The 26,698-nt window shown below is 43.1% G+C and overlaps 2 protein-coding genes across 3 annotated transcripts in view; one reads left to right on the top strand and one right to left on the bottom strand.

The window, feature by feature from the left end:
• Nucleotides 1-599: 599 nt before the first annotated feature.
• Nucleotides 600-1,472, bottom strand: LOC129628711 (F-box only protein 27-like). Its single transcript, XM_055548170.1, has one exon. The coding sequence runs from the start codon at nt 1,470-1,472 to the stop codon at nt 600-602; it is 873 nt and encodes a 290-aa protein (XP_055404145.1).
• A 7,897-nt stretch (nt 1,473-9,369) lies between these two features.
• The window catches only part of SLC35F2 (solute carrier family 35 member F2), a 61,015-nt gene continuing 43,686 nt past the window's right edge, over nt 9,370-26,698 (top strand). Inside the window, exon 1 of one of the 2 annotated variants that reach the window (XM_055547786.1) lies at nt 9,370-10,034. In XM_055547786.1, coding sequence (XP_055403761.1) covers nt 9,937-10,034 — 98 coding nt within the window. In that variant the 5' untranslated portion in view covers nt 9,370-9,936. Of the gene's footprint in view, nt 10,035-13,151; nt 13,281-26,698 lie in introns of those variants that run through there. The other variant, XM_055547787.1, reaches the window with a different exon arrangement.

The raw sequence follows: 26,698 nt of genomic DNA, 5'->3' as shown, positions 1-26,698 counted from the left end.
AGAATTTCAAAGTAACAAAATAATTTTGTCCACCATAGAATCCAGAATAGGGTTGGGCTCTGGGGACCAAATTCATTGTTCACAGGGTGGGCAGAACACTCTGCCTCTAAACAATTTTTTGAGCTAGTTTAACTTTCAGCTCTGAGTCCTGGTCACAGTCTTGAAATCACAGGAGGTTAGAGACTGCAATTAGCCAGAGGGATGAGTTTCTGGTTCAGACACGAGGAGAGGGTTTCTTGGAAGTGATCAATGAAGCCTCTGCAGCAGAAACAGAAGACAAGGGCAGAGGGCATGGGGGCCGAACCAGAGGGGCCTGGCATTGGGGGGCGGCGGGTGAGGAGCCCTCTTACCACTTCCTTGTTTTCACCCGTGTGTCTCCACTCTGTAGAACAGGGGTTGCGTTCAGTCAGTAACCCTGATGTAAGAATGTTCTTCTTGTAGTTTCTCATAGAACTTAAAGACAGGGCCAAGTAGGACCCTTGATTGGACCCAGGAGAGATCCCAGGATGCCAGGAGCTACAAGCTTTTGATTATTGAGGTGGTCTGGCCAATGGCCCCAGCTCCTGGAAGGCACAGTCAGGTGGTCTTACAGGGACAGCCTAGGGACGAATCCGTACGATGACACTGGATTGGGGCCTGCAGACTCCACACTGCTCAGGCCACAAATCATAGCCCTCGACACTGTGGTCAAACAACACAAAGCGGACGCCCTTCTTGATGTTGGTGAACGCATGCATGATCCGAAAGGAGAAACTGCCTGTCCGCGGCCGGACGGGAAAACGTTTATGGAAGAAATAATGCAAGATGGCATAGTTGGCATCTAGAAGCTTGACGACTAGCTGATACATCCGGTCACTGCCTTGTTGTTCTGTCCAGCGGCGACAGACAGAAATCCAAATCTTTCCACTATCCAGGAGTTCCCGCCACAGACCCTCCTCCTTCAGGTCCAAAATTTCTCCTTTGTACCAACACCTGTAGGCAGGACTGTAGCTCGTCTCCCCAGAAGTCTTCAGCCTGGCCCCCAAGTCTTCCTCTTCCTCTGAGCTATCGCTACCACTCAGCACCATACAGTTCCAGAGGTCTTTGCCCGGGAGGTTCGCGGTGAGCTTGCGTCCTATGGGTCTGCGCTCGCAGAAGCGGCCCAGGATGCAGGGCCCGGGGCCGTCAGCAGGGGGCAGGCAGGTGCGGATGACCGGCCACAGGTCGGGGTGTTTCCAAGGCAGGATGCTCCGCCACAGGTCCCAGCCGTCCACCACGTCTCGCCAGCGCCGGCACACCGGGCGGCAGTGCCGGAGCAGCGTGCTTGGAGGCAGGTAGCTCAGCACCTTCCGGAGCATCTCGATGGGCAGTTGGTTCGGGCCTGGAGCCTCCTGTGGCTCGCGGTGCGGAGCTGGGACGCGGGCGGGCAGGCCCCAGGAGGTTGAGGCACCCATGGTCTCCTCGTCAGGCCCCGCGGCTGCTGCTGCCTGCATCTCAGCCAGTGCTCCTCACGAGTGGGCCTTCACCTTGCCTCACCAGGAAGCATCTTTTAATTTCATGGCTACAGTCACCATCTGCAGTGATTTTGGAGCCCAAGAAAATAAAGTCTTTCACAAATCTAATCTCTTTAAGTTCTGGAGGTCAGAAGTCTGAAATCAGTTTTATTGGGCTATAGTTAAGGCTTCAATTGACAGAGTTATTTACTTCTCATGGCTCTAAACTTCTAGTGGCTGCCTTTACTCCTTGGCTTGGAGATTCCTTGATCTTCAAAGTTATTACTCCAACTTGTGCTTGTGAAACAGAGAAGGGCCATGTGGGGCTCCCAGGCATGGAGAACTTTCTGTGCCCCATTTCTTGTAAGAAAGACTGCAGCCATTATGACCTTTCCTGAGTTCCAAAGGGTGGAATGGAACAGTTGGTAATTAAGGGAGAAGCAGCCAAGAAAGCACCTGAGGCAAGATTAAAGGGACCAGAGCAGCTCATCAAGATTAGGAGCCAACAACCTGAGATCCCTCACACACCAATCTTGTCAGGGACCCTCACCTTTGACTCCCTGTTCTAAAATCCCTCATCAAAATTCTTGGGGTTGAGACACACAGATTTTTGAGACAGGAGCCTGATGTGTCTCCCTTTGCCTGGCAAAGCAATAAAATTTTCTTTTTCTACTACAAAGAGCCCCTCGATGAAAGTGAAAGAGGAGAGTGAAAAAGCTGACTTAAAACTCAACATGCAAAAAACTAAGATCATGACATTTTGTCCCATTAATTCATAGAAATAGATGGAGAAACAATGGAAACAGTGAGAGACTTTATTTTCTTGAGCTCCAAAATCACTGCAGATGGTGACTACAGCCATGAAATTAAAAGATGCTTGCTCCTTGGAAGAAAAGCTATGACAAACCTGGACAACATATTAAAAAGCACATACATTACTTTGCCAGCAAAGGTCTGTCTAGTCAAAGCTATAGTTTTTCCAGTATTCATGGATGGATGTAGGAGTTGGATAGTAAAGAAGACTGAGCACTGAAGAATTGACGTTTTTGAACTTTGGTGTTGGAGAACACTCGTGAGAGTCTCTTAGATTGTAAGGAGATCAAACCAGCCAATCCTAAAGGAAATTAATCCTGAATATTCACTGGAAGGCCTGATGCTGAAGCTGAACCTCCAATACTTTGGCCACCTGATACGAAGAACTGATTTATTGAAAAAGATCCTGATGCTAGGAAAGATTGAAGGCAGGAGGAGAAGGGCATAACAGAGGATGAGATGGTTGGATGGCATCACTGACTCGATGGACATGAGTTTAAGCAGACTCTAGGAGTTGGTGATGGACAGGGAAGCCTAGCGTGCTGCAGTCCATAGGGTTGTAAAGAGTTGGACATGATTGAGTGACTGAACTGAACTGAACTGAACTGAATTTTCTACTACACCCAAAACTCTGTCTCTGGGATTTGATTTTGGACCAGTGTACAGAGAAGGGCTTTCCAGGTGGCTCAGTGGTAAATAATTTGCCTGCTAATGCAGAAGATCTCCTGGAGAAGAAAATGGCAACCCACTCCAGTATTCTTGCCTGGGTAATCCCAGGGACAGAGGAGCCTGGTAGACTGCAGTCCAGGGGGTTGCAAAAAGTCAGATACAACTGAGCACACACATGCAGATTCAGAGAGGCGAGCTTTTGGCAACACTTCCATTATCATATTACCTCTCTTCTTAAACAGTTAAAAAAAATCATTTCATTCAAATTTGGGGTTTCTGTAGCTGCTAAACTTGGAGTTCCTCAAGCTACATTTCATTTTTTGAAATCTATTTTGTTTCTTAGAATCTTCTCATGGCCTGTTCCCCACTTTGGCCACCAGAACCTTGCCCCGGGAAGGACGTAATCAGGGAAAAGTGGCCCCAACTCTTTCTCTTGTCTTTCTTATCTCCTTTCCAGAAGCAGGAGGCTACAAGACCCACCAACGTCCTCATTTCAATGAATCAGGAACTTTATGACCCCAGTTCCTAGTCCCAAGGGCCTGCAGAAGCATGGGAAGCCATGACCCAGGCCCAGGGCACCGTAGCTGAGTGCCAGGGGTTGGCACTCTTCTCTGGCACCTCAGAGGCAATTCTGAATGTTGAAAGGCAAAATGAACACACTTGTAAGGAAGGAGACACACCTATTTCGTGCCATATCAGTAAGTAAACATCTTAGAACCAGCATCCCTCCAATATGAGCTGGTGGGCCCTAAGGGCAGAGGAAGGAGACCACCTGTGATCTAGCAGCCATCGGACTGCAGCCACTCCCTACACTGACACCAAGGAAGCTCAGGATGTGAAAAAACACAGGTTACTGTCCCCAGATAGCTGAGATACATATGAAAACAATAATTTCAATGAGCCCAGACTCTTGTATCTTCCCATACATAGAGACGACCTTCCCTCTAGCTCAGACAGTAAAGAATCTGCCTACAATGCCTACGATCGACCGGGGTTTGATCCCTGGGTCAGAAAGATCCTCCAGAGAAGGGAATAGCAATTCACTCCAGCATTCTTGCCGAGAATCCCATGGACAGAAGAGCCTGGTGGGCCACAGTCCATGGGATCGCAATGAGTCGGGCATAACTGAGTGACTAACACTAGTACTACTTTTATACACAGAGAAGCCTTAAATCCCTTGACTTGGGATAATCTGGTTTTCTTTAAATAACAATAATCTTTTGATGTTCAGACTACCTCCCCTGTGCTGTAAAACTTCTGTATAATCTGGTTCCTTCCTGTGCCTCTCAGGGCAGTTCTCTCAGGGTCATTTGAGATGCTGTCTCCCAGGCTTGAAGTCCTAAAAGTTTCCACCTAATAAAACATAACTCTCAGCTTTTAGGTTGTGATTATTTTTCAAGTCAACAACATGCTTCCAGGATCCTTTTAAGGATAGGACACAAGATTTTACCTGTGTTTTCAGTAGAAAGGAGACACAGAATAAAGCATTTTCAGTTCTTTTAGATGGTAAATATCTTTTATGTTAGTCAAAGGGAGGAAGACTAGGTCAGGGGAAGGGTTAGCTGGTCCTTTCAAGTTAGCAGAGGTCAAGCACTAGAGGCTGTAGTGATGCTGAGCAGCGCCCTGTGGGGCTCCCGGCCATGGAGGCCTTTTGTTCTCTCATTTCTTGTATGCAAGACTGCAGCTTCCAAGACCTTCCCTGAGTTTCAAACAGCAGATTCATACAGTTGCTTATCAAGGAAGAAGCAGCCTTGAAACCACTTGAGACAAGATTAAAGGGACCAGAGAGGCTCATCCTATATTAGGAGAGGGACCACCTGAGACTCTGCACACAACTTAATTTTGTCAGTTGGTGTCGTTCAGTTGCTCAGTCTGATTCTTTATGATCCCACGGTCTGCAGCATGCCAGCTACCCTGTCCTTCACCATCTCCCAGAGCTTGCTCAACCTCATGTCCATTGAGTCGGTGATACCATCCAACCATCTCATTCTCTGTTGTCCCTTTCTCCTCCTGCCTTCAATCTTTCTGAACATCAGGGTCTTTTATAATATCAGCTCTTTGCATCAGGTGACAAAGTATTGGAACTTCAGATTTAGCATCAGTCCTTCCAATGAATATTCAGGACTGTTTTCCTTTAGGATGGACTGGTTGGATCCCTTTAGAGTCCAAAGGACTCTCAAGAGTCTTCACCAAAACCACAGTTCAAAAGCATCAATTCCTCAGTGATCAGTCTTCTTTATGATCCAGTTCTCACATCCATACATGACCACTGGAAAAACCATAGCTTTCACTAGATGGACCTCTGTTGGCAAAGTGATGTATGTGCTTCTTAATATGCTGTCCAGGTTTGTCATAGCTTTTCTTCCAAGGAGCAAGCATCTTTTAATTTCATGGCTGTAATCACCATCTGCAGTGATTTTGGAGCCCAAGAAAATAAAGTCTGTCACTGTATACATTGATTCCCCATCTTTTTGCCATGAAGTGATGGGACTGGATGCCATGATCTCAGTTTTTTGAATGTAGAGTTTTAAGACAGATTTTTCACTCTCCTCCTTCACCGTTATCAAGAAGCTCTTTATTTCCTATTAACTTTCTGCCATAAGGGTGGTGTCTTCTGCATATCTGAGGTTATTGATATTTCTCCCAGAAATCTTGATTCCAACTTGTGCTTCATCCAGCCTGGCATTTCACATGATGTACCCTGCATATAAGTTAATTAAGCAGGATGACAATATATAGCCTGGGTGTACTCCTTTCCCCATCTGGAACCAGTCCATTGTTCCATGTCTGGTTCTAACTGTTGCTTCTGGACCTGCATACAGATTTCTCAGGAGGCAGGTTAGGTGGTCTGGTATTCTCATCTCTTTAAGAATTTTCCACAGTTTGTTGTGATCCACATAGTCAAAGTTCTTGGTTCAGCTACTGTTGAAGGCTTGCACGGAGAATTTTGAGCATTACTTTGAAAGCATGTGAAATGAGTACAATTTTATGATAGTTTAAACATTCTTTGGCATTGCCTTCCTTTGTTTGGAATTGAAATGAAAACACATTTTCTAGTCTTGTGGCCACTGTTGAGTTTTCCAAATTTGCTGGCATATTGAGTGCAGCACTTACACAGCATCAACTTTTAAGATCTGAAATAGCTCAGGTGGAATTCCATCACTTCCTCTAGCTTTGTTTGTAGTGATGCTTCCTAAGGCCCACTTGATTTCACATTCCAGGACATCTGGCTCTAGGTGAGTGATCACACCATCATGGTTATCTGGGTCATTAAGATCTCCTTTGTATAGTTCTTCTGTGTTTTCTTACCATCTCTTATTAATACCTTCTCTTTCTGTTAGGCCTACACAGTTTCTGGCCTCTTTTGTACCCATCTTTGCAGGAAATTTCCCTTGTTATTTATAATGTTCTTGAAGAGATCTCTAGTCTTTCCCATTCTATTTTCTTCCTCTATTTCTTTTCATTGATCACTTAAGAAGGCTTTCTTATCTCCCTTTGCTATTCTTTGGAACTCTGTAAACAGATGTGTACATCTTTCCTTTTCTCTTTTGCCTTTAGCTTCTCTTCTTTTCTTAGCTATTTGTAGGGCCTCCTCAGAAAACCATTTTGCCTTTCTTTTTCTTGGGGATGGTTTTGATCACCACCTATTGTACAATGTTACAAACCTCCATCCATAGTTCTTCAGTCACCCTGTCTATCAGAGTGGTCAATACTGAAATCAGATTGATTATATTCTTTGCAGCCAATGATGGATAAGCTATATACAGTCAGCAAAAATAAGACCGGAAGCTGACTATGGCTCAGACCATGAATTCCTTATTACCAAATTTAGACTGAAATTGAAGAAAGTAGGGAAAACCACTAGACCATTCAGGTATGACCTAAATCAAATCCCTTATGATTATACAGAGGAAGTGACAAATAGATTCAAGGAATTAGATCTGATAGACAGCGTGCCTGAAGAACTATGGACTGAGGTTTGTGACACTGTACAAGAGGCAGTGATCAAGACCATCCCCAAGAAAAAGAAATGCAAAAAGGCAAAATGGTTGTCTGAGGAGGCCTTACAAATTGCTGAGAGAAGAAGAGAAGCTAAAGGCAAAGGAGAAAAGGAAAGATATACCAATTTGAAAGCAGAGTTTCAAAGAATAGCAAGGAGAGATAGGAAAGCCTTCCTCAATGATCAGTGCAAAGAAATAGAGGAAAACAATAGAATGGGAAGGACTAGAAATCTCTTCAAAAAAAATTAGAGATACCAAGGGAACATTTCATGCAAAGATGGGCTCAATAAAGGACAGAAATGGTATGGACCTAACAGAAGCAGAAAATATTAAGAAGTGGCAAGAATACATAGAAGAACTATACAAAAAAGATCTTCATGACCCAGATAATCACGATGGGGTGATCACTCACCTAGAGCCATGCGTCCTGGAGTGTGAAGTCAAGGGGGCTTTAGGACACATCATTATGAGCAAAGCTAGTGGAGGTGATGGAATTCCAGTTGAGCTATTTCAAATCCTAAAATATGATGCTGTCAAAGTGCTGCACTCAGTATGACAGCAAATTTGGAAAACTCAGCAGTGGCCACAGGACTGGAAAAGGTCAATTTTCATTCCAATCCCAAAGAAAGGCAATGTCAAAGAATGTTCAAACTATCACACAATTGCATGCATCTCACAAGCTAGTAAAGTAATGCTCAACATTCTCCAAGTCAGGCTTTAACAGTACATGAACTGTGAACTTTCAGATGTTCAAGCTGGATTTAGAAAAGGTAGAGGAACCAGAGATCAAATTGCCAACATCTGTTGGATCTTAGAAAAAGCAAGAGAATTCCAGAAAAACATCTGCTTCTACTTTATTGACTATGCCAAAGACTTTGACTCTGGATCAGAACAAACTGGAAAATTCTTCAAGAGATGGAAATACCAGACTACCTGACCTGCCTTCTGAGAAATCTGTATGCAGGTCAAGAAGCAACAGACCTGAAATGGAACAATAGACCGGTTTCAAATTGGGAAAGGAGCACATCAAGACTGATTGACACCCGGCTTATTTAACTTATATGCAGAGTACATAATGCAAAATGCTGGGCTGGATGAAGCACAAGGTGGAATCAAGATTGCTGGGAGAAATATCAATAACCTCAGATATTCATATGATACCACCCTTATGGCAGAAAGCCAAGAAGAATTAAAGAACCTCTTGATGAAATTTAAAGAGGAGAGTGAAAGTTGGCTTAAAACTCAACATTCAGAAAACTAAGGTCATGGCATCTGGTCCCATCACTTCATGGCAAATAGACGGGGAAACAATGGAAACAGTGAAAGACTTTATTTTCTTAGTATCCAAAATCACTGTAGATGGTGACTGCAGCCATGAAATTAAAAGATGCTTGCTCCTTGGAAGAAAAACTATGACCAACCTGAACAGCATATTAAAAAGCAGAGATATTACTTTGCAACAAAGATCCTTCTAGTCAAAGCTATGGTTTTTCCAGTAGTCATGTATGGATGTGAGAGTTGGACTATAAAGAAAGCTGAGCATTAAATAATTGATGCTTTTGAACCGTGGTATTGAAGAAGACTCTTGAGAGTCCCTTGGACTGCAAGGAGATCCAACCAGTCCATCCTAAAGGAGATCAGTCCTGAATATTCATTGGAATTACTGATGCTGGAACTGAAAGTCCACTACTTTGGTCACCTGATGCGAAGAACTGACTTATCGGAAAAGACGCTGATGCTGGGAAAGATTGAAGTTGGGAGGAGAAGGGGTCAACATGGGATGAGATGGTTGGATTGCATCACCATCTCAATGGACCTGAGTTTTAGCGAGCTCCAGGAGTTGGACAGGGAAGCCTGGTGTGCTGTAGTCCATGGGCTCGCAAAGAGTAGCACACAACTGAGCAACTGAACTGACTGTCTATTACATTTAATCCCTTGAATCTTTTTGTCACTTCCACTGTATAATGGTAAGGAATTTGATTTAGATCATACCTGAATGACCTAGTGGTTTTCCCTACTTTCTTCAATTTAAGTCTGAATTTTGTAATAAAGGGTTCATGATCTGAGCCACAGTCAGCTCCCGGTCTTGTTTTTGCTGACTGTATGGAGTTTCTCCATGTTCAGCTGCAAAGATATAATTAGTCTGATTTTGGTATTGACCATCTGGTGATGATCATATGTAGAGTTGTCTCCTGTTGTTGGAAGAGGGTGTTTGCTATGACCAGTTCTCTTGGCAAAACTTTGTTAACCTTTGCCCTTTCATTTTGTACTCCAAGGGTAAACTTGGACTCTACACACACCTTAATCTTGTCAGTAACCCCACCCTTTTAAAACTTTGCTGAAGAAAGCAGGAGTTTTACTGCCTTGAGCCTTATCACAGCCCCCTGCCAGACTATATAACTTTTACCTATTCACCAGGGACAGGGGCATTGTTCTAGAAACGCTAACCTTCTGGATTCCCCGTTTGTCTGGCAAAGAAAGCAAGCCACTCTTTCCTTCTCTATGGTTCTGACTCCCTATTTCTGTTTGTGATTGGTACATAGAGAGTCAAGCTTTTGGCGGCAGTAGCTAAATTATCGCTTCTTAGGTTAGTACACTGGCATAACCTCGATTCACCTCATTTGCTGATTTTAAATAAAGGACCATAAGAACTTGAAATGCATACTGGGTGTCGCCCAGCAGTGAAGCTCCACTGCCAAGGCGGGAAAAAAAAAAAAAGCGCCCTTTCTCCTGCTGCTGCTTGCTCTCGGAGGTGCCAGACTGTCATCTGCTGATGGATCGTCTGGCCCCAGGGCCTTGACAGTTAATGATTTGCCGCAGAACGAGTCCGCCCAGCAGAGGTGAGAGAGGGACGCCGGCGAGAGCGAGAGCGCGGACCCACTGGCCCAGCCAAGCCCCCACCGGCCGCACAAGCGCCGCCTCCCTTCTTCCGGGACCCTGCACTTCTAGGGGTTCCGGGCGCCAGAGACCGCGGGGCTCCCATGGAGGCCGCCTCGCCGGCGGGACCTAGCGGCCGGCAGCCGCACGCGCCGGGCTCGGCCAGCCTGCTGCTCTTGATCAAGGGCAAACTCTTCACCTGGTGAGTGGAGGGCAGTGCCCCGCGGCCGGCTGGGCTGCGGGCGCCGCAGGGAGCACCCCGGCTCGGGCTTGGCGGCCGCGTGCGTTGAGGAAGCTGGTTCAGGCGGCTCAACACGTGCCGCAGGGGTTTTACTCCTTACTGGCTTTATGAAGCTCTTGGTGTCCCTCCCTGGGCTCCCTCTTAGAAATCGTGGGGATGTGTTTCTTAAGATTTCATGGGAAATTCTCTGGGCATCGTTGTGTCTGACCCCGGTGGCCTCCCAGCCTGCAGGGGACGGAGACCCCAGGGATGCTGTGAAGGAGAGGTCCCCACCCTTGGGCTTGGTAGGTGGGTAAACTCCTCTCCCTGGAGCCTTATGTCCACATTCCACTGCTGCGGAGCCCAATCCACTCAGTTGAGTTCACCCAAGTGAAAAATCGGGGTTGAGTTTTCTGGTGCCGCCTAGAGGTAGTCGAGAGCCAGCTCCTTCCTCGGGCTGAGATGAGAGGCGACGCAGCCACCTTTGGGTCCAGGGTCCTCAGAGAAGCTGCTTCTGTTGTCACCATGCTCTGTGGAAAATAGAAGTGTGTTTAAGGGATTGGGAGAGACTCTGGGTCGGGGAAAACATTTTTGTGGTCGGTGGACGATTTGTATCCTGGAAATAGAGATAACTCAGGATCTAAATAATGAAAGCCAGCATTCATGGAGCATTCACAGTCAAGTACTGTGCTTAGGAATTTTTATGGATAATATTATTTAATCCTTACACTTTATGAGATGGCACTGTTGTTATCCCTACTTTGCCGATGGAGAAACAAAGAAAGCTAAAGCAACTTCGCAAGACCATGCAACAACCTGTAAGGAATGACGCCTGTCCACCCCAGTCTCAGCTGACCTGAAGTGCTCCTGGCCACTGGCTCATTATGACACAGGCATTCCCCCCCCCCCCCCCCCCCTTTTACAGATTAACAAATCGAATTTTTCATAAAAGGTTGTGAAAACTATGTCTTGAAAAGTCATACCATTTTCAAAACTAGATCAATAATGGTGTATATATTTTTGTCATGTAAATAAGAATAGTTTTAAACAGCTGTATATGTTTAAAGGGGAAAGGTGGCCAAAAATCACCTTGTGTTATCCAGCAACATACAGTATGCCTGATAATTTAGACAGACGTTCTCAGCTGGGAGGCAGTATCTAAGAATACATGTCTTAGAATAATGTCTAAGAGTACAGACTCAAATTCTGTTTGTGCCACTTACTAGCTGACTGATTGTGGATGAGTCATTTAATGCCTCTGTGCCCCAGTTTTCTCACTTGTAGAATGGGGATAATAACAGTACCTATTTTGTTGTGATATTGCACTACAGGAGTGGCAGACAGCTTGGTTCATGGTACTATTCATGGGTTAGTTTCATTCATCATCAGCCCCCAATTCTTGGGTAATAGGAAGGCGTGGTGTTGCTTTAGGAGATAACAGCAACCCCGAGACAAGACAGACGATACAGCAGATTAGTTTAGCAAGACACAGGAAAGATGAGCAATATTTTTTCCCCTAATGCTCTAATATTTTTAGTCTGTTCCATTTTATTAATACGAGGAATATCTCATAGCTTCCTAGACATGAGATTTCTTCTCTCTCTAAACACACTATTTTTGTGTGCCTCCCTTATTGATTTTTATTTTCTTCCCTGTGTGATAGCTATTTGTGTGAATCTTACATTCCTGATGGACAAAGTCCTTAACAGCAGGAAGTCAGATCTTTTTTTCCCCTCCACAGTCCCACAAATGAGTGAATGAATAAGGGATGACTAGAGTTCTTGAGACTTCCTTTCCACTCTACCATACTCCCTATAATCTTCCCTTTATTGATCTTTATTCTGAGGGTCTTGGGCTGGAGCTTTTGGCAGAGCTCTTTTGTTCATTTAGATTTTCAGTCCTACCTCTGGCAACTGTCCAAACATAAATTCTGATTTGCAGTTTCTCTTTGTCTAACCCAGCAATCAGAAAAATGCATTTTACCCAATATCCAGTACTCCTTATATTTAGTATTTTAAACTCTCAGTGTTAAAACTCATCTCTTCTGCTAGACTTCAAGAGGTGAAGTAGCTCATTACCTTAGGAGCTGGAGGGAGCTGGGTGGAGGAATGGTTCCTAGCTAGAAAGCCTGAACCTTTTTAACTTCTCAGCACTGCAGGAAGTTGTTACAGGGATGGGCAGTAATGCAGTGTAGGGAGGAGGTAAGGGTGGATTTTAAAAGCCTTCCACGTGGCCTCTGGCTGTTCTCTGCCCAAGGGTATATTCCTCTCCCTCCCCCCCGCCCCCCTCCCCCCCCCCCAACAGTTCTAGGAATAACCCAAAGGTTATTCCTGCTTATCTCTGCTCCTTTCTTCAGGTTCATTTGGAGGAATATGAGATGGCTGCCAGTGCTTATTTCTCTTCTCAACAGCGCTTCCAGAAAGTATCTGGCATCTACCTCCCGCTCTAATCCCTATTGTCACTACTTAAGTTTAGACCTTTATCATTACTGGCACATTTGTCACAGCTTCCATTCATGCCTTCATCTACCCTAAATCATCTCATTACAGAGGAACCAGTGAAGTGAGTAAAGTCGTTCAGTCGTGTCCGACTCTTTGCGACCCCATGGACTGTAGCCTACCAGGTTCCTTTGTCCATGGGCTCTTCCAGGCAATAGTCCTGGAGTGGATTGCCATTTCCTTCTCCAGGGGATCTTTCCAACCCGGATATCGAACCCGGGTCTCCCTCATTATAGACAGACGCTTTACCGTCTGAGCCACGCGCATGTCCAGAGTAATGCCAAGTAACACTGAAAGGTACCAGTAACTGCCATCAAATGAGAATTTTACCCCCAATAAGGTATCCTTCAGGCTTCTCTAATAGCTCAGTTGGTAAAGAATCCGTCAGCAATTCAGGAGACCCTGGTTGGATTCCTGGGTCGGGAAGATCCGCTGGAGAAGGGATAGGCTTCTAACTAACATTTCATCAGCCCTTATAAAAAGTTTTTTTAGTCCCTTTGATAGCAGGTTGGACTTCCCTGGTGGCTCAGATGGTAAAGCGTCTGCCTACAATGCGGGAGACCCATGTTCGATCCTTGGGTCGGGAAGATCCCCTGGAGAAGGAAATGGCAACCCACTCCAGTACTCTTGCCTGGAAAATACCATGGACGGAGGAGCCTGGTAGGCTACAGTCCATGTGATCGCCAAGATTTGAACACGACTGAGCGACTTCACTTCGCTTTGATAGCAGGTAAGTAATTTGCCTAAGGGCAGATTGCTGTTGATGATCTCACAGAGGCAGCTGTGAGCAGGGGCCTCACATCTTAATTCCCTGCCCAGGAATTGAACCTGGGTAGCGCAGTGGGAGAAGGCGATGGTACCCCACTCCAGTACTCTTGCCTGGAAAATCCCATGGACGGAGGAGCCTGGTAGGCTGCGGTCCATGGGGTCCGTGAAGAGTCCGGCACGACTGAGGGACTTCACTTTCACTTTTCACTTTGATGCATTGGAGAAGGGAATGGCAACATTGGAGCAGTGTTCTTGCCTGGAGAATCCCAGGGATGGGGGATCCTGGTGGGCTGCCGTCTATGGGGTCGCACAGAGTTGGACAAGACTGAAGTGACTTAGCAGTAGCAGCGCAGTGGTAAAGAATCCTTCTGCCATTGTAGGCGATGCAAGAGACTTGGGTTTGATCCCTGGGTCAGGAAGATCCCCTGGAGAAGGGAAGGGCTTACTCTAGTATTCTTGCCTGGAGAATTTCATGGACAGAGGAGCCTGGTGGGCTACAGTCCATAGGGTTGCAAAGAGTCAGACATGTGTCCTACTTAGCAAACAGGAGGCTGGTTTTAAGTGTCTGGCATGAAGCCCATCTTTCTCTTGCTCTAAGAAATGTAAACAGGGGGCCAGTTGTAAATACCTAACTGTGACCCAACTGTCTCCTGCCTCAGGGAGAGGCAAAGTTGAGATAGTTTCATTTGATTCATGTTGTTGTTGTTTAGTTGCCAAGTGGTGTCCGACTCTTCGCAGCCCCATGGACTGTAGAATCACTTGATTCTAAACTAAACGTTTGCAGCACTGTTTCAGAAATCTCACTGCATCATGTTGAGGGTGAAACCTTTTGGCTTCCTCCCATTACCTGCACAGTGGTTTGCAATTTGGGGAAGCTCTTGGTGGGGGCACTGAAGTTTTCCTCTGGGTCCATTATGGGGGCAAGATGGGAAATAGAAGCTGGTGCGCTCCTGGGCTGGCCTTTGGCCCCCACTTGTCCGTGGCTTTGCCTGTTTTACAGTTGGGCTTTTGTGCAAGGTGTTTGAAGACAGGGTTCTGCAGTTAAAACAAGGCTGAGAGCCGCTGGTTACTGAATGGAGCTCAAGCTGTGGCTGTTGGTACTGCTTCTGGCCGCTGTTCCCTCCTTTTCTTTCCTCCCCCTCTCCCTTCTTCCCTTCTTTGTCTTCTCCTTACCTGAACACAATTATTATATTTTTAGAGGTTTTTATTATGATAAAGTATATATATATAATGTAAAGTTTACTGTTTTAACCATTTTAAGTGTCTAATTCAGTGACATTACGTATATTCACAATGTTGTGCATCCATCACCACTCTCCATTTCCAGAACTTGTTAATTATTCCAAACGGAAACCCTGAACCTGTTATACCCTAACTCCACATCCCTTTCTCTTCACAGCCTTTGGTAACCACTATTCTGCATTCTGTCTCTACAAATTTGACTATTCTAGATCCCTTTTATAAATGGAATCATGCAGAATTTTTCCTTTTTTTTGTGAGCTCAAAGTTCTTGACATGAACTGTAAGGCTGTCTATCATTGGTCCACTTCCCTCTCCAGGCTCATTTCCCAGGACGTCCATCTCTCATGTGGTGGCCCAGCAACATTGGCATGCCTCTGAGTGCCTTGCTGCCACACGTCATAGTCCATGTCTTTATACTCGTACCTCCCTCCTTGAATGCTTTCCTCTCTGACCTCATGGCTGCTTAAAGGCTCTTTGCAGACAGCACTAAGTTAGGCAGTCTTCTTCCTTGGCTCCTTGCTGTCTCTCTGTTGGGTGCCCTTCCTCTATGCTCTTCTGTACCTGTTTCCTAACTCATTACATTACCATACTGTAACAAAAAAGTAGTTTTCATGAGCTACAGCTATGGAAGAAGCAAATTGCCTCTCAAGGTAACTGCTTGTGTACATTAGTTTTGGTAGGTTTATTAAAAAGTTATAAAGCTTCCTTATATTTTTATTTACTGAGGAACATCAGAGAAAATGAAGTATTTCATGCAGGTGAATTTTACAGGTAACTCACTTTTTAAAAAATATTAAGACTTACTTTTAAACCCAATCAAAGTGGCACTGTTTATGTAATGGATTACTGACTTCTGTTGTCATAATTTTGGGCAACAGTTCTTCACCATTTAATTGGTTTGTATCAAACAACTGTCTAGGTTAGGACAACCCACTGAAATACTTAGTGAGTCCATTTGCAACTAATTCTGGAGATTTTACCAAGGAAAAAAATCCATCATTTAGAAGTCTTCATGGTATATTTAAAATAGAAATGAGACTACTTGCCTTTTAATAAACAAAGTGCATTCAACATAGTACTTTTTCTTAATGATTCAGGATCATCATTATGATGATTATGATAATTAAAATTATTCTGCTGAGTAATCATAATATGCTAAGAGGCCATTTGAGTTAATATTTTGTCTTATTTTTTTCGGACTTCTTTCTCATAGTTGTCACACATGTTTTTTTTCTGTATTATGGAGCATATCTAAACGTCTACATCTTTCTAGATTATGACTTCTAACCTATTAATGCTGTAGAAACTAGATAACTCATTTCTTAGAATTGCTCATAGTCAAAGTATAAATAGGCCCTATTTATAAATCTTTATAAATAGTATAAAGATTTAAATGGTTTTTATTTTAATAAATTATAAAAACTTTAGGTCTACAGATTGTGGGACTTCTTTTTACATGGTTACAGGAGTCTGTGTTAATTAAAGTCATCAGATAAGTAATATTTCATGAAAACTTGGTCATTTATGCCAATGATACAGAGAAAGATTCCATTAAAAACCACCTGTGAAACTCAGACTTCTTTCTAGTCATTTCTTGGAAATCAGAGTATTTAAGGAACGTATTGACTCAGTTTCTGCAGTCCAGCAAATCCAACTGAGAGCTTGCAGCTAGTATTACTATGCTATATGATTTAGAGCTTCCCAGAGTAGTACTCTGCAAAAGAGTACTACGGAATATTTTTTGAGTTTTTATTTTATGATGTAGTATAGCTGACTAATAATGTTGTGATAGTTTCAGGTATACAGCAAAGCTACTCAGCCCTATGTATACATGTATCTGTTGCAGGAAGGGGAATCCCTTCCAGGGTCCAAGAGAACTGTGGTCTAACACTCAGAAATGAATTGTCCAAGGAGACATACATGCTGACAAAGCAAGAGATTTTATTGCGAAAGGGCGCCTGTGCAGAGAGCAGTAGGGTAAGGGAACCCAGGAGAACTACTCTGCCATGTGACTCGCAGTCTCAGGTTTTATGGTGATGGGATTAATTTCTGGGTTGTCTTTGGCCAACTATTCTGACTCAGAGTCCTTCCTGGTGGGGCACACATTGGTCAACCAAGATGGATGCCCGTGAGAAGGATTCTGGGAGGTGGTCTGACACATGGTGTCTCCTTTTGACCTTTCCTGAACTGGTTGGTGGTGGCTTATTAGTTCCATGTTCCTTACTAGGACTTCTTGTTGTAAAATAACTCATGCAAATGGTTATTACTATGGTGCCTGGCCAGGGTAGGCAGTTTCAGTAAGTGTGCTTCCCCTAACATATCCATTAGGAGAATATTTCTTAAGCTTTTCACTGTGGTGTCAAGTCAGAGATAAAATAATGTTAAAAGCCAATCTTTGTTGAGTAAACTTTACTTAGTATACCTAGAGCAACCTCACTATTGCAGGACATCATGTGGATTAACTCATGTAATCCTTACAATAATCCTCTGCAGTGTTATACTGGCATTGCCAGTCCCCTAGACACATTTGGAAGCTGAGGCACTGAGAGGTTAAAAATCTTATTCCCTAATGGGATTAGTCACACAGCAGTAAGGAAAGCAGCCAGGTTTCATCTCCTCCAAGTCAGTCTGTTCCCAGCGCCGGGGCTGCTACCACCGTGGTGACCCTGCCTCCTCTGAGCTGGGCACAAAACAGAAAAATCAAGCCCGGACAATTTTACCCCCTAGACTTTTTGCTTTGGGCTGTTCATATCCCCTTGGGGTGCCAGGGAGAATATAAAGTCACAGGATAAATATAATTCTTTTCCCGGAGCATCATTTATTTTTTAGATTCCAGTTGCATGGAAGTGTATTAATTATAATCCCTGGCCCATGACATGCTTTCATAGTTGGCCCATGAATGACTAAATTAATTTTTTTTGCATGCAATATGTTCCTATATACCTACTATCAGCCCTAAAACTGGAATTGTGATGGTAATTTTCATCTACCTCTTTCAAACTGTTGACTAAAAATTAGTGACATCCTGAAAGTAGAGAATATTTCATTTGGTGGAAATGTTTAGGACTCCTAGCCCGGGAGACAGCATCTCAGAGGCCCTGAAAAACTGCTCTGAGCAGGCAGGAGACGGAGTCAGGCAATGTACAAATTTGCAACAAAGGGGTCGGGCAGTCTGACCATCGAAGATTATTGTTAAGTAAGGAAAACCAGGTATCAAGGAATTTAGCACCTTTCTATGTATGGGAAGATGCAAGAGTCTGGGATTATTGAAGTCATTTATTTCATATGCATTTCAGCTATCTGGGGCCAGCATCCTGCAATTTTACAAAAGTATTCTTTTCTCTCTTGAATTCCCTTATGGCTCACCAGCTCACACTGGAGGACGGTAATCGCTGATGACTGTAACATCCCTAAGTTCCTTGGGTAGAGAGTGGTGCCATTTGTTGGCAGGGCTCAGAAATTCACATTTGGAGGGCTGGAATTGCAGATAGTGATGACATTTCTTGCTAGCTGATATGGCAGGAAATATTTCATTTCACACTATCCCTTCTTTCCCAACCAAAGATAATCACCATCCTAAATCCTTCTTTCACCATTTCCTTGCTCTCATTTTGGTATAGTGTTGTACCTGTATACATTTCTAAAACTTATACTTTATTATTATTATTTTTTAAACTGTTTAAAAAGTGTATGTTATGAATAATCTGTTGGGATTTATTTATACCCCCCATATTGCATTGCTAAGATTCATCCGTATTGTTGCCTGATGCTGCAAAACACTCCCTTTTGCTTCATATAATATTCTTTCCTGTGAGTATACCACATTTTATGTTCTCATTCCGTTGAGGGGCATTTGGGCTTTTTTCTGTGTGTTTTGGAATAGTGAACAGGAGTTTTAGGAACATTCTTCTACTGTCTCCTATTGATCACTTGTAAGAGCTTCTTAATACATACACATGCACACACACACACACACCTATGAGAGGAATTGCTGCATTAGAGGGTATGTGATTGTTCAACTTTATAAAGTAAATGCCAAACTTTTCCCAAAGTGTTTGTATGAACTTATACTCCCACCAGCTGAATATTAGAAATCCTGTGAAACAAATATCCTAGCATTTGATGTTATCATACTTTAAGATTTTTACAATCAAGTGAATGTAAAAGAGTATCTCAATTTATGTATCCCTGACCAATAATGAAGCTGGGTCTCTGTGTATGTTTATTGGCTTTGTTTCCACTTTTGAGAAATACTCGTATTACCTGTGAAATACCCATCTTTTGCTATTACTCTTATATCAAGTGGCATCTCTATGGGCTTCTTTTATGGCTCAGCTGGTAAAGAATCTGCCTGCAATGTGGGAGACCTGGGTTCCATCCCTGGGTTAAGAAGATCCCCTGGAGAAGGGAGAGGCTACCCACTCCAGTATTCTGGCCTGGAGAATTCCATGGCCTGCATAGTTCATGTGTCACAAAGACACAGCTGAGTGACTTTCACACACACATACACAATGCAATTTACACAGATTTTTAAAGATGCCACCTGAGAGCTTAAAAAATTGGAGCTTGTATCAGGTTCCCCACTAATGCTCATTTACTTCTCCTTGCCTGATACTGACAGTTCCAGCTGAAAAGGTTGAGAGTGGTTGAGACCTGGCAGGCATAAATTAGGAGCAAATGAAGCAGACTAAGGAGGAGAGTGAGTTTTTCTGGTTTAAGGTCTGAGGAATGTTGGAAGACTGTCATGACTCACTCCTTTACACCTCCCTTCTCCTCCCAGACCCAATCCTCAGGAACTTTCAGACTTAGATTCCTGTTTTCTTTTGGTGCCTGGTTGGTGTTTGAATAGTGTATTAATTTTATTGTTAGCCGAGAAGTCCAGCTGACCGCTGTTGTAGGTAAAAAGGAAAATTTATGACTTTGCAGAATTCAAGGAGGGTTTAAGTGCCAAACCACAGAGAGCAGAGAAGCAGATGGAGCCAGGAACCCAAACCACAGTGGGATTCTCTGCCTGTCTCTTTATTTGTGCTTTGCTGTCGCTGTTGATTTCATTCTTCTAACTGCAGACCAGTTGATTTTCTTCATTTGAGGATTACATCTTACCATTTAAAACACACAAAACAGAAAACAACAAAACCCTCAAATTTTGAAATCCATATTTTTGTTTTGGTAATCCACAAGGGATGTATATTTAGATTTTCCAATGGTTAAAAAAAACAGTTCTTCAAAACTTCCTATTCAGTCTCAGCCTCAATGGGTAGGCAGTATTAGGAATTTAAAATTTTATGGGTGGTGGCTTTTTGGTTGCCGATGGAGAACAGGGTTAGTCTGTTTTCTTCCATGCCTTTTCCAGACTGGGCTGGGTAGAGATATGGTTGTACGTCTGTCACAGGATTTTAAACTCTAGCCATCTAGACTCTTGAAACTGCAGTGTGCTAATTACCCAGTACTGATCCCATCCTTCTGAATTTACCCTTCCCCCATCCCTGTCCCCAGCTTGTCAGCCCTCCTGGAGCTCCTCTTCCTGACCTTGGAGGGTGTTTCACATCGGTTGCCCTTTTTGGAATTCTCACACAGGAGTCTGGGGAGAGGGAGAATCCAAGAGGTGGGAGGCCACATCCTCTACATATTGCCCACAGTTAGTGCTTCTCTAGCACCTTCTTGTTCGCTTCCCTGGTGGCTCAGCAGGTAAGGAATCCGAACGCAATGCAGGAGACCGGGCTTTGATCCCTGGGTGGGGAAGATCTCCTGCAGAAGGCAGTGGCAACCCACTCCAGTGTTCTTGCCTGGAGAAGCCCAGGGACAGAGAAGCCTGGCGGACTGCAGTCCATGGGGTCGCAAAGGGTCGCACACAACTGAGCGAATAACACTTTCACTTTAACCTCCCCCTTGTGGGCCGTAGGACTCGTTTCTCTGACCTGTGTCCAGATAGAATAGGTGAGTTGAATATGTGTTTCAGACTTTCTCTTTTCAGCCAATCAAAATTGGAGGGCAGAGAGAGGATACTATAAATAGATTTTTTGTCTTTCTTAATTTCATTAGAACACCCCCTTATTAAAATAATTGTGGAACATATAATCAAATGGATGTGTTAATGCTCATTGTTAGAGATTCAGGGTAATTTGTATCAGTTGATCTCCTTGCATGGTATCATAATCCTCAATATTGTATACTTCATTTTTGTTATTATCAGAGAGGTAATATGTAGGATGGGAAAATACAAACTCAGAACGGCTGAAACTCAGTTTCTTACCTATTCAGTTGTACTTGTAATCCCTTTCTCACAAAAGCTTTTATGAGATTTAAATGAAACAACATATATAAGCACTTGGTATGACACCTGACACACAGTTATTTTTATTGTCTCCTCAATCTTGTTAGGATAATAAGAAAGGTATTTTGAGTCCTTAATAAATGCTGTCCTTGGTTTCAGTTACACATGGTCAACTGAGGCCTGAAAACATTAAATGGAAAATTCCAGAAATAGTTCATAAGTTCTAGATTGCGTGCTGCTCTGAGTAGTGTGGTAAAATCCTGTGCTGTCTGCTGCATCCACCTGGGATTTGATTCATCCCTTTGTTCTGCTCTCCTGCCCATTAGTCACTTGTGGCATCTTGATTATCACATCGACTATTTTTGTGTCCATGTCACCATTATATTACTTAAAAATGGCCCACAAATGCAAGAGTAGTGATGCTGGCAGTTTGGATACAGCACAGGGAAGCCATAAGGTATTTTCTTTAATTAACATGGTGAAAGTTCTCTGTTTAATGAGGGAAAAAGCTTGTCTGCTGAAGTTGCTAAGATGTATGGCAAGAACGAATCTTCTGTGAAACTGTGAAGAAGGAAAAAGAAATGTGTGCTAGTTTTGCTGTTGCACCTCAAACTGCAAAAGTTACAGCCACAGGGATTTCCCTGGCAGCCCAGTGATTACGAATCCTCCTTGCAATGCAGGGAACGTGTGTTTGATCCCTGACTGGGGAACTAAGATCCCACATGCTGCAGAGCACCTAAGCCCATGTGCCACAGTCACTGAGCCAGAACCTGTTCGCCACAATTGGAGAGCCCACTTGTAGCAACTGCTGAGCCCACAACTAGAGTCCCTGTGCTGCAGTGAAGATCTTGCATGCTGCAACTGACTCGACAAACCCAAATAGAGCAAAGGAAAATAAAAGTTACAGCCATAGTGTGTGATAAATGCTTAGTTTAGATTCAGATGGAAAACACATTAAGTCTCTACTGTAAAATATTCTGAGAGAGCTCACATTCACATAACTTTTATTATAATACATTGTTATAATTGCTCTATTCTGTTATTAGTTACTATTGTTAATCTCTTCCTTTATGTATAAATTAATTTTATCATGAGTATGTATGTATAGGAAAATGCATAGCATGTGTAGGGTTCAGTACTATATACATTTTCAGTCTTCCCCTGGGATTCTTGGAATGTATCCTCCCTAGATAAAGGGGAGAAGGCTACTGTACTTCCAGTATAACAATTATTATAGGCCACATTGCTTGGGCTGCTCCCCAGGTTCTACTGTTTACTAGCTGTCTAATATTGGGCAAGTTGCTTAATGTCTTGTGCTTCAGTTTGTTTATATATAAATAGCAAAAAAAATATTACCTACCTTATAGGATTGTTGGGAGGATTACATGAATTAGAATTATGAAATTGTTGGAACAGTGCTTGGTAAGAAATGTGTGCTCAAGAAGTGTCAGATATTATTGTTACTGTAAACAGTAATAATAGTAATGGTAACAATAGTAACAGCAATAATAGCAACAGTACTGGATATTATGTAAGGGGAAGGCACAAAAATCCCCATGACACACTTTATGCATTTATAATCTAGTAAAACAGATGAAACAGGAATATAAAACACTACAGACATAATGTAGAAAATGGGAAGGAGAGTTACAAGGCAAATACTGTAGGAATTGAGGGATAATTATTCTAGAACTGTGCACCCTTCTTACTATCTTTCTTCCCACAATTATTTCATTTTCTTAGCATAGCAGAATGGAAAGAACATAGGCTTTAGAATCTTATTTTAATTTTAATCTAGTGTTACTGCAAGGCTTCCCTGGTGGCTCATATAGTAAAGAATCTGCCTGTAATGCAGGAGACCCGAACTTTATTCCTGGGTCGAGAAGTTCCCCCAGAGAAGGAAATGGCAACCCACTCTGGTATTCTTACTTGGAAAAGTCCATGGACAGGGGAGCCTGGTGGGCTACAGTCCATGGGGTTGCAAAGAGTTGGACATGACTGAGCGACTTTAACTTTCCTAGTGTTACTATTTATTTGTCAAAACTTGGTTAAAGGACTTTGAACTTTGGCAAAAGAATACCTACATTTTAGGTTTGTATGAAAATCCGTTAATATATGTAAAAGCTCAGTACAGTGATTGGCACTTGTCTCCCTTTTATTGTATAGAGGGTGAGTATTAATATATTTCCCCTGTATTCCTGACTATCTTTGAGTCATGCAGGACATGATATGTAAGAGGAAATCTCTGGATTTCCAACTGTACTTTTGTTCATTTACATAAAACTAGTTCAATAGTTTCTGGTTTGATGGCATGGTTTCAGTTTTTTCCCAGCAAATGATTAAAGTGTTTTAATCCAGGATGGCTCCTGATCCACTTTGTTTGCAGTTACTTAGTACGCTTTTTACTTGATATGATTATTTTGTTACTAAGGCCATTCATTGGGTTGGATGTAAAGAGTTAAATAACATTATGATTCAAATATTAAGTGTCATATGCAACTAACTTGACTTGGTGCCCTAGTTTTCTATTGCTGTTATAACAGATTACTACAAATTTAGTGACTGAAAACAACAGATTTATTATCTTACGGTTCCTTAGGGCCGAAATCTGACACAGGTCTCACTGGGCTAAAAAGCAAGACATCAGCTGGGTTGTGTTCTTCTCTGGAGGCGCTAGGGAGAGTGGATAGCCTTGCCTTTTCACTTTCTGGAGGATGCCTGCATTCCTTGGTTTTGGCCCCATCTTCAAAACCAGCAACTTTGCTTCTCTTGGACTCTTTTTATGTAGTCATACCACCCTCAACCACAGATGGAATAGGGTCTTCCTTTTAAGGACTCATCTCAAGGTACTTAACCATAATTACATCGGCAAAATCCTTTTTGCCCAAAGGAAAAAACTGTATTTTCCTACCTCAGTATTCCTGACAACAAATGTGGGAGTGGTGGTTGTGGTTTTCTCACATCAACAAATTTACCAGCTCTTCAGACACAAATTGGGTGTACTACAATTTAGTTATGATACTGTTTGGAGTTAGTGCAGACTCCACAGGCACTTTTCAGGTGGCTCAGTGGTAAAGAATGCTCCTGCCAAGCAAGAACATGGGTTCAATCCCTAGTTTGGAATGGGTTTTATCTAAAGTGCCTCCTGACTTGCTTTGCTTGCAGGCAGGCACAGAATTCTGGCAATGTCCAGGCAAGTCAGAAGCCGATCAGAGGCCTGCTCTCCTGCTTCTTAAGCCTGAACAAAACTTCCTCCATTTTAATTTCCCTAACATGCCCCCACCTCCCATCCTTCCATTTCAGACACAAGTCATGAGTCCCAGGTTGTCACCTTGTATTTCTGCTGATCAATCTAAGGTTAATGAATGTTTTCATTGGCGACCCCATGGACTGTAGTCCATCAGACTTCTCAGTCCATTGAATTCTCCAAGCAAGAGTACTGGAGTGGATAGCTGCTCTCTTCAGGGGATCTTCCCAACCCAGGGATTGAATCTGGGTCTCCCTGATTTGCTACAGATCCTTTAGGCCTTAGCTACCAGGGAAGCCCCCATTATGTAGCAGAGTGATTAATTCATTGGTCATTAGTGATTAACTCAATCCCCAGCCTCTTTCCTCTTCCTTGGGAGTGGAGCTGAAAGTTCCAGCCGTCTAATTACTGGCTGGTTCCCCTGGCAACCAGTCCTCTACCCTTAGGGGCTTTCTTAAAGTCATATTATTAACATAAACTCTGGCGTGGTTTAAAGGGCCTATTACGAATAACAAAAGATGATTCTTTCTTCTTTATTACTCTGGAGCTATTTCAGGATCTGGAGACCAACAAACAAAAAAAGGTGGTCCTTTCACTTTCTCTCTCTCCAAAATCACTGTAGATGGTGACTGCAGCCATGAAATTAAAATTTGATGCTTGCACCTTGGAAGAAAAGCTATGACAAACCTAGACAGCATATTAAAAAGCGGAGACATTACTTTGCTGACAATAGTCAAAGCTATGGTTTTTCCAGTAGTTATGTGTGGATGTGAGAGTTGGACTATAAAGAAGGCTGAGCGCCGAAGAATTGATGCTTTTGAACTGTGGTGTTGGAGAAGACTCTTGAGAGTCCTTTGGACTGCAAGGAGATCCAACCAGTCCATCCTAAAGGAAATCAATCCTGAGTATTCATTGTAGCGACTGATAATGAAGCAGAAGCTCCAATACTTTGGCCACCTGATGCAAGAGGCCGACTCATTAGAAAAGACCCTGATGCTGGGAAAGATCAAAGGCAGAAGAAGGGGACGACAGAGGATGAGATGGTTGGATGGTATCACCAACTCAATGGACGTGAGTTTGAGCAGGCTCTGGGAGATGGTGAAGGTCAGGGAAGCCTGGTGTGCTGCAGTCCATAGGGTCACAAAGAGTCGGAAATGACTGAGCGACTGAACAACAACTCTCTTTTAAAAAAAATTAGTTAATTAATTAGGCTGCCTCGGGTCTTAGTTGCAGCATGCTGGATCTTCTATTGTTTTTGCGGCATGTGAAATCTTGCTTTAGTTGAGGGCATGTGGGATCTAGTTCCCTGACCTGGGATGGAACCCAGCCCTCAAAAGTTGGGAATGCAGAGTCTTTGCTACTGGACCACCAGGGAAGTCCCCTTTCAGTCTTATCATTTAGGAAATTATAAGGACTTTAGGATTTGGCCAGGAACCAAGACTAAAGTATATATTTCTTATATCATAATATTGTACCATGTAGGTGAACTATTCATAGGTTGCAGGGTACTAGGGCATGGAGATGTTTCGGGAGACATTATTCTGTCTAGTACATTTGGTGATAGAGTCTAAAATTGGTTCCAGTTTAAAAAAAAATAACTTTAAAGCACAGAGACTATCTGGACGCTGGTACAAATGTAAGCAATAATTCATAAAATATCAAGAAAACATTTCTCAACTCATCTAACCCTCACCTTTGCACATGGACTGTGTTTGAAATAATCAACCAATAATTGGTTCTCTTTTTAGGTTGTTCCACAGGTTTGAAAGAGATTTGGTAGCTGCTAATTTCTTTGGATGAGCTGCATCTCTAGGCTCCAGGCATGCTGGAGAATTCATAATACCATTTTCTGCTGGTACCTATAAGCAGATAAGGCAGAGGGTCCCTGGAGAAAGAGAACCAGACATGGTTTTCTTGACATTAGAGCAAGACCTAAGCTGTTTTGTGATCTAAGCCTGACCACAATCCTTGATCAGGTCTCAGTATTTAATGATCTTAAGGACAAAAGAACAAATGTGTTCTTAGGCAAGAAAAGTAACAATAGCTAAGGAATAAATCAGTTATAAAGACTCCCAGTTATGTTTCAGTGGTAAAGATAGCCAGTATGTGGGTTCTTGGTCTGTTTTGTGGAACTGACCCCTCCTTCGACCACATGCTCAACCACCAGATCTACTGGAATCTAAGGAATGATGATGTTGACCTTTTCTGTCACTGGAGATTTCAGTCAACTAAAGCTTGGACTTTGTCAACCTTAGTCCCAATTCTATGCTGAATTCTTCTCTGCTTAAGTCCCTTCATGAATTTTTGTGAACCCTCAGCTTCAAGCTTCTCCAGCTTTGTTGTTGGTGAGACACTGCTTTGGGAAAGATACCTGTTGTTCTTACTCGCTGCAAGTAGTAATCCTTCCTTCTCCTGCTCTTGGGCTTTTGGCTGGGGCTTTTGGCTTAACACCCACTAAGAAGTGATCCCAGTTTTCAGGTAGCAGAACAGGAGTTCCTATTCCCTTTCTCTTAACCTGAGCAGCTTGACGAAGTCAGGGAATAGGAATAGGAAAGGGAATAGGAACTCCTGTTCTGTTATCTGAAAATTGGGATCACTTCTTAATGGGTGTTAAGTC

Source organism: Bubalus kerabau, chromosome 15 (genome assembly GCF_029407905.1).
Source record: "Bubalus kerabau isolate K-KA32 ecotype Philippines breed swamp buffalo chromosome 15, PCC_UOA_SB_1v2, whole genome shotgun sequence".
Taxonomy (NCBI): Eukaryota; Metazoa; Chordata; class Mammalia; order Artiodactyla; family Bovidae; genus Bubalus; species Bubalus kerabau.
The sequence above is the reverse complement of the archived record's forward strand: the minus strand, read 5'-3'. Positions and strand labels throughout refer to the sequence as shown.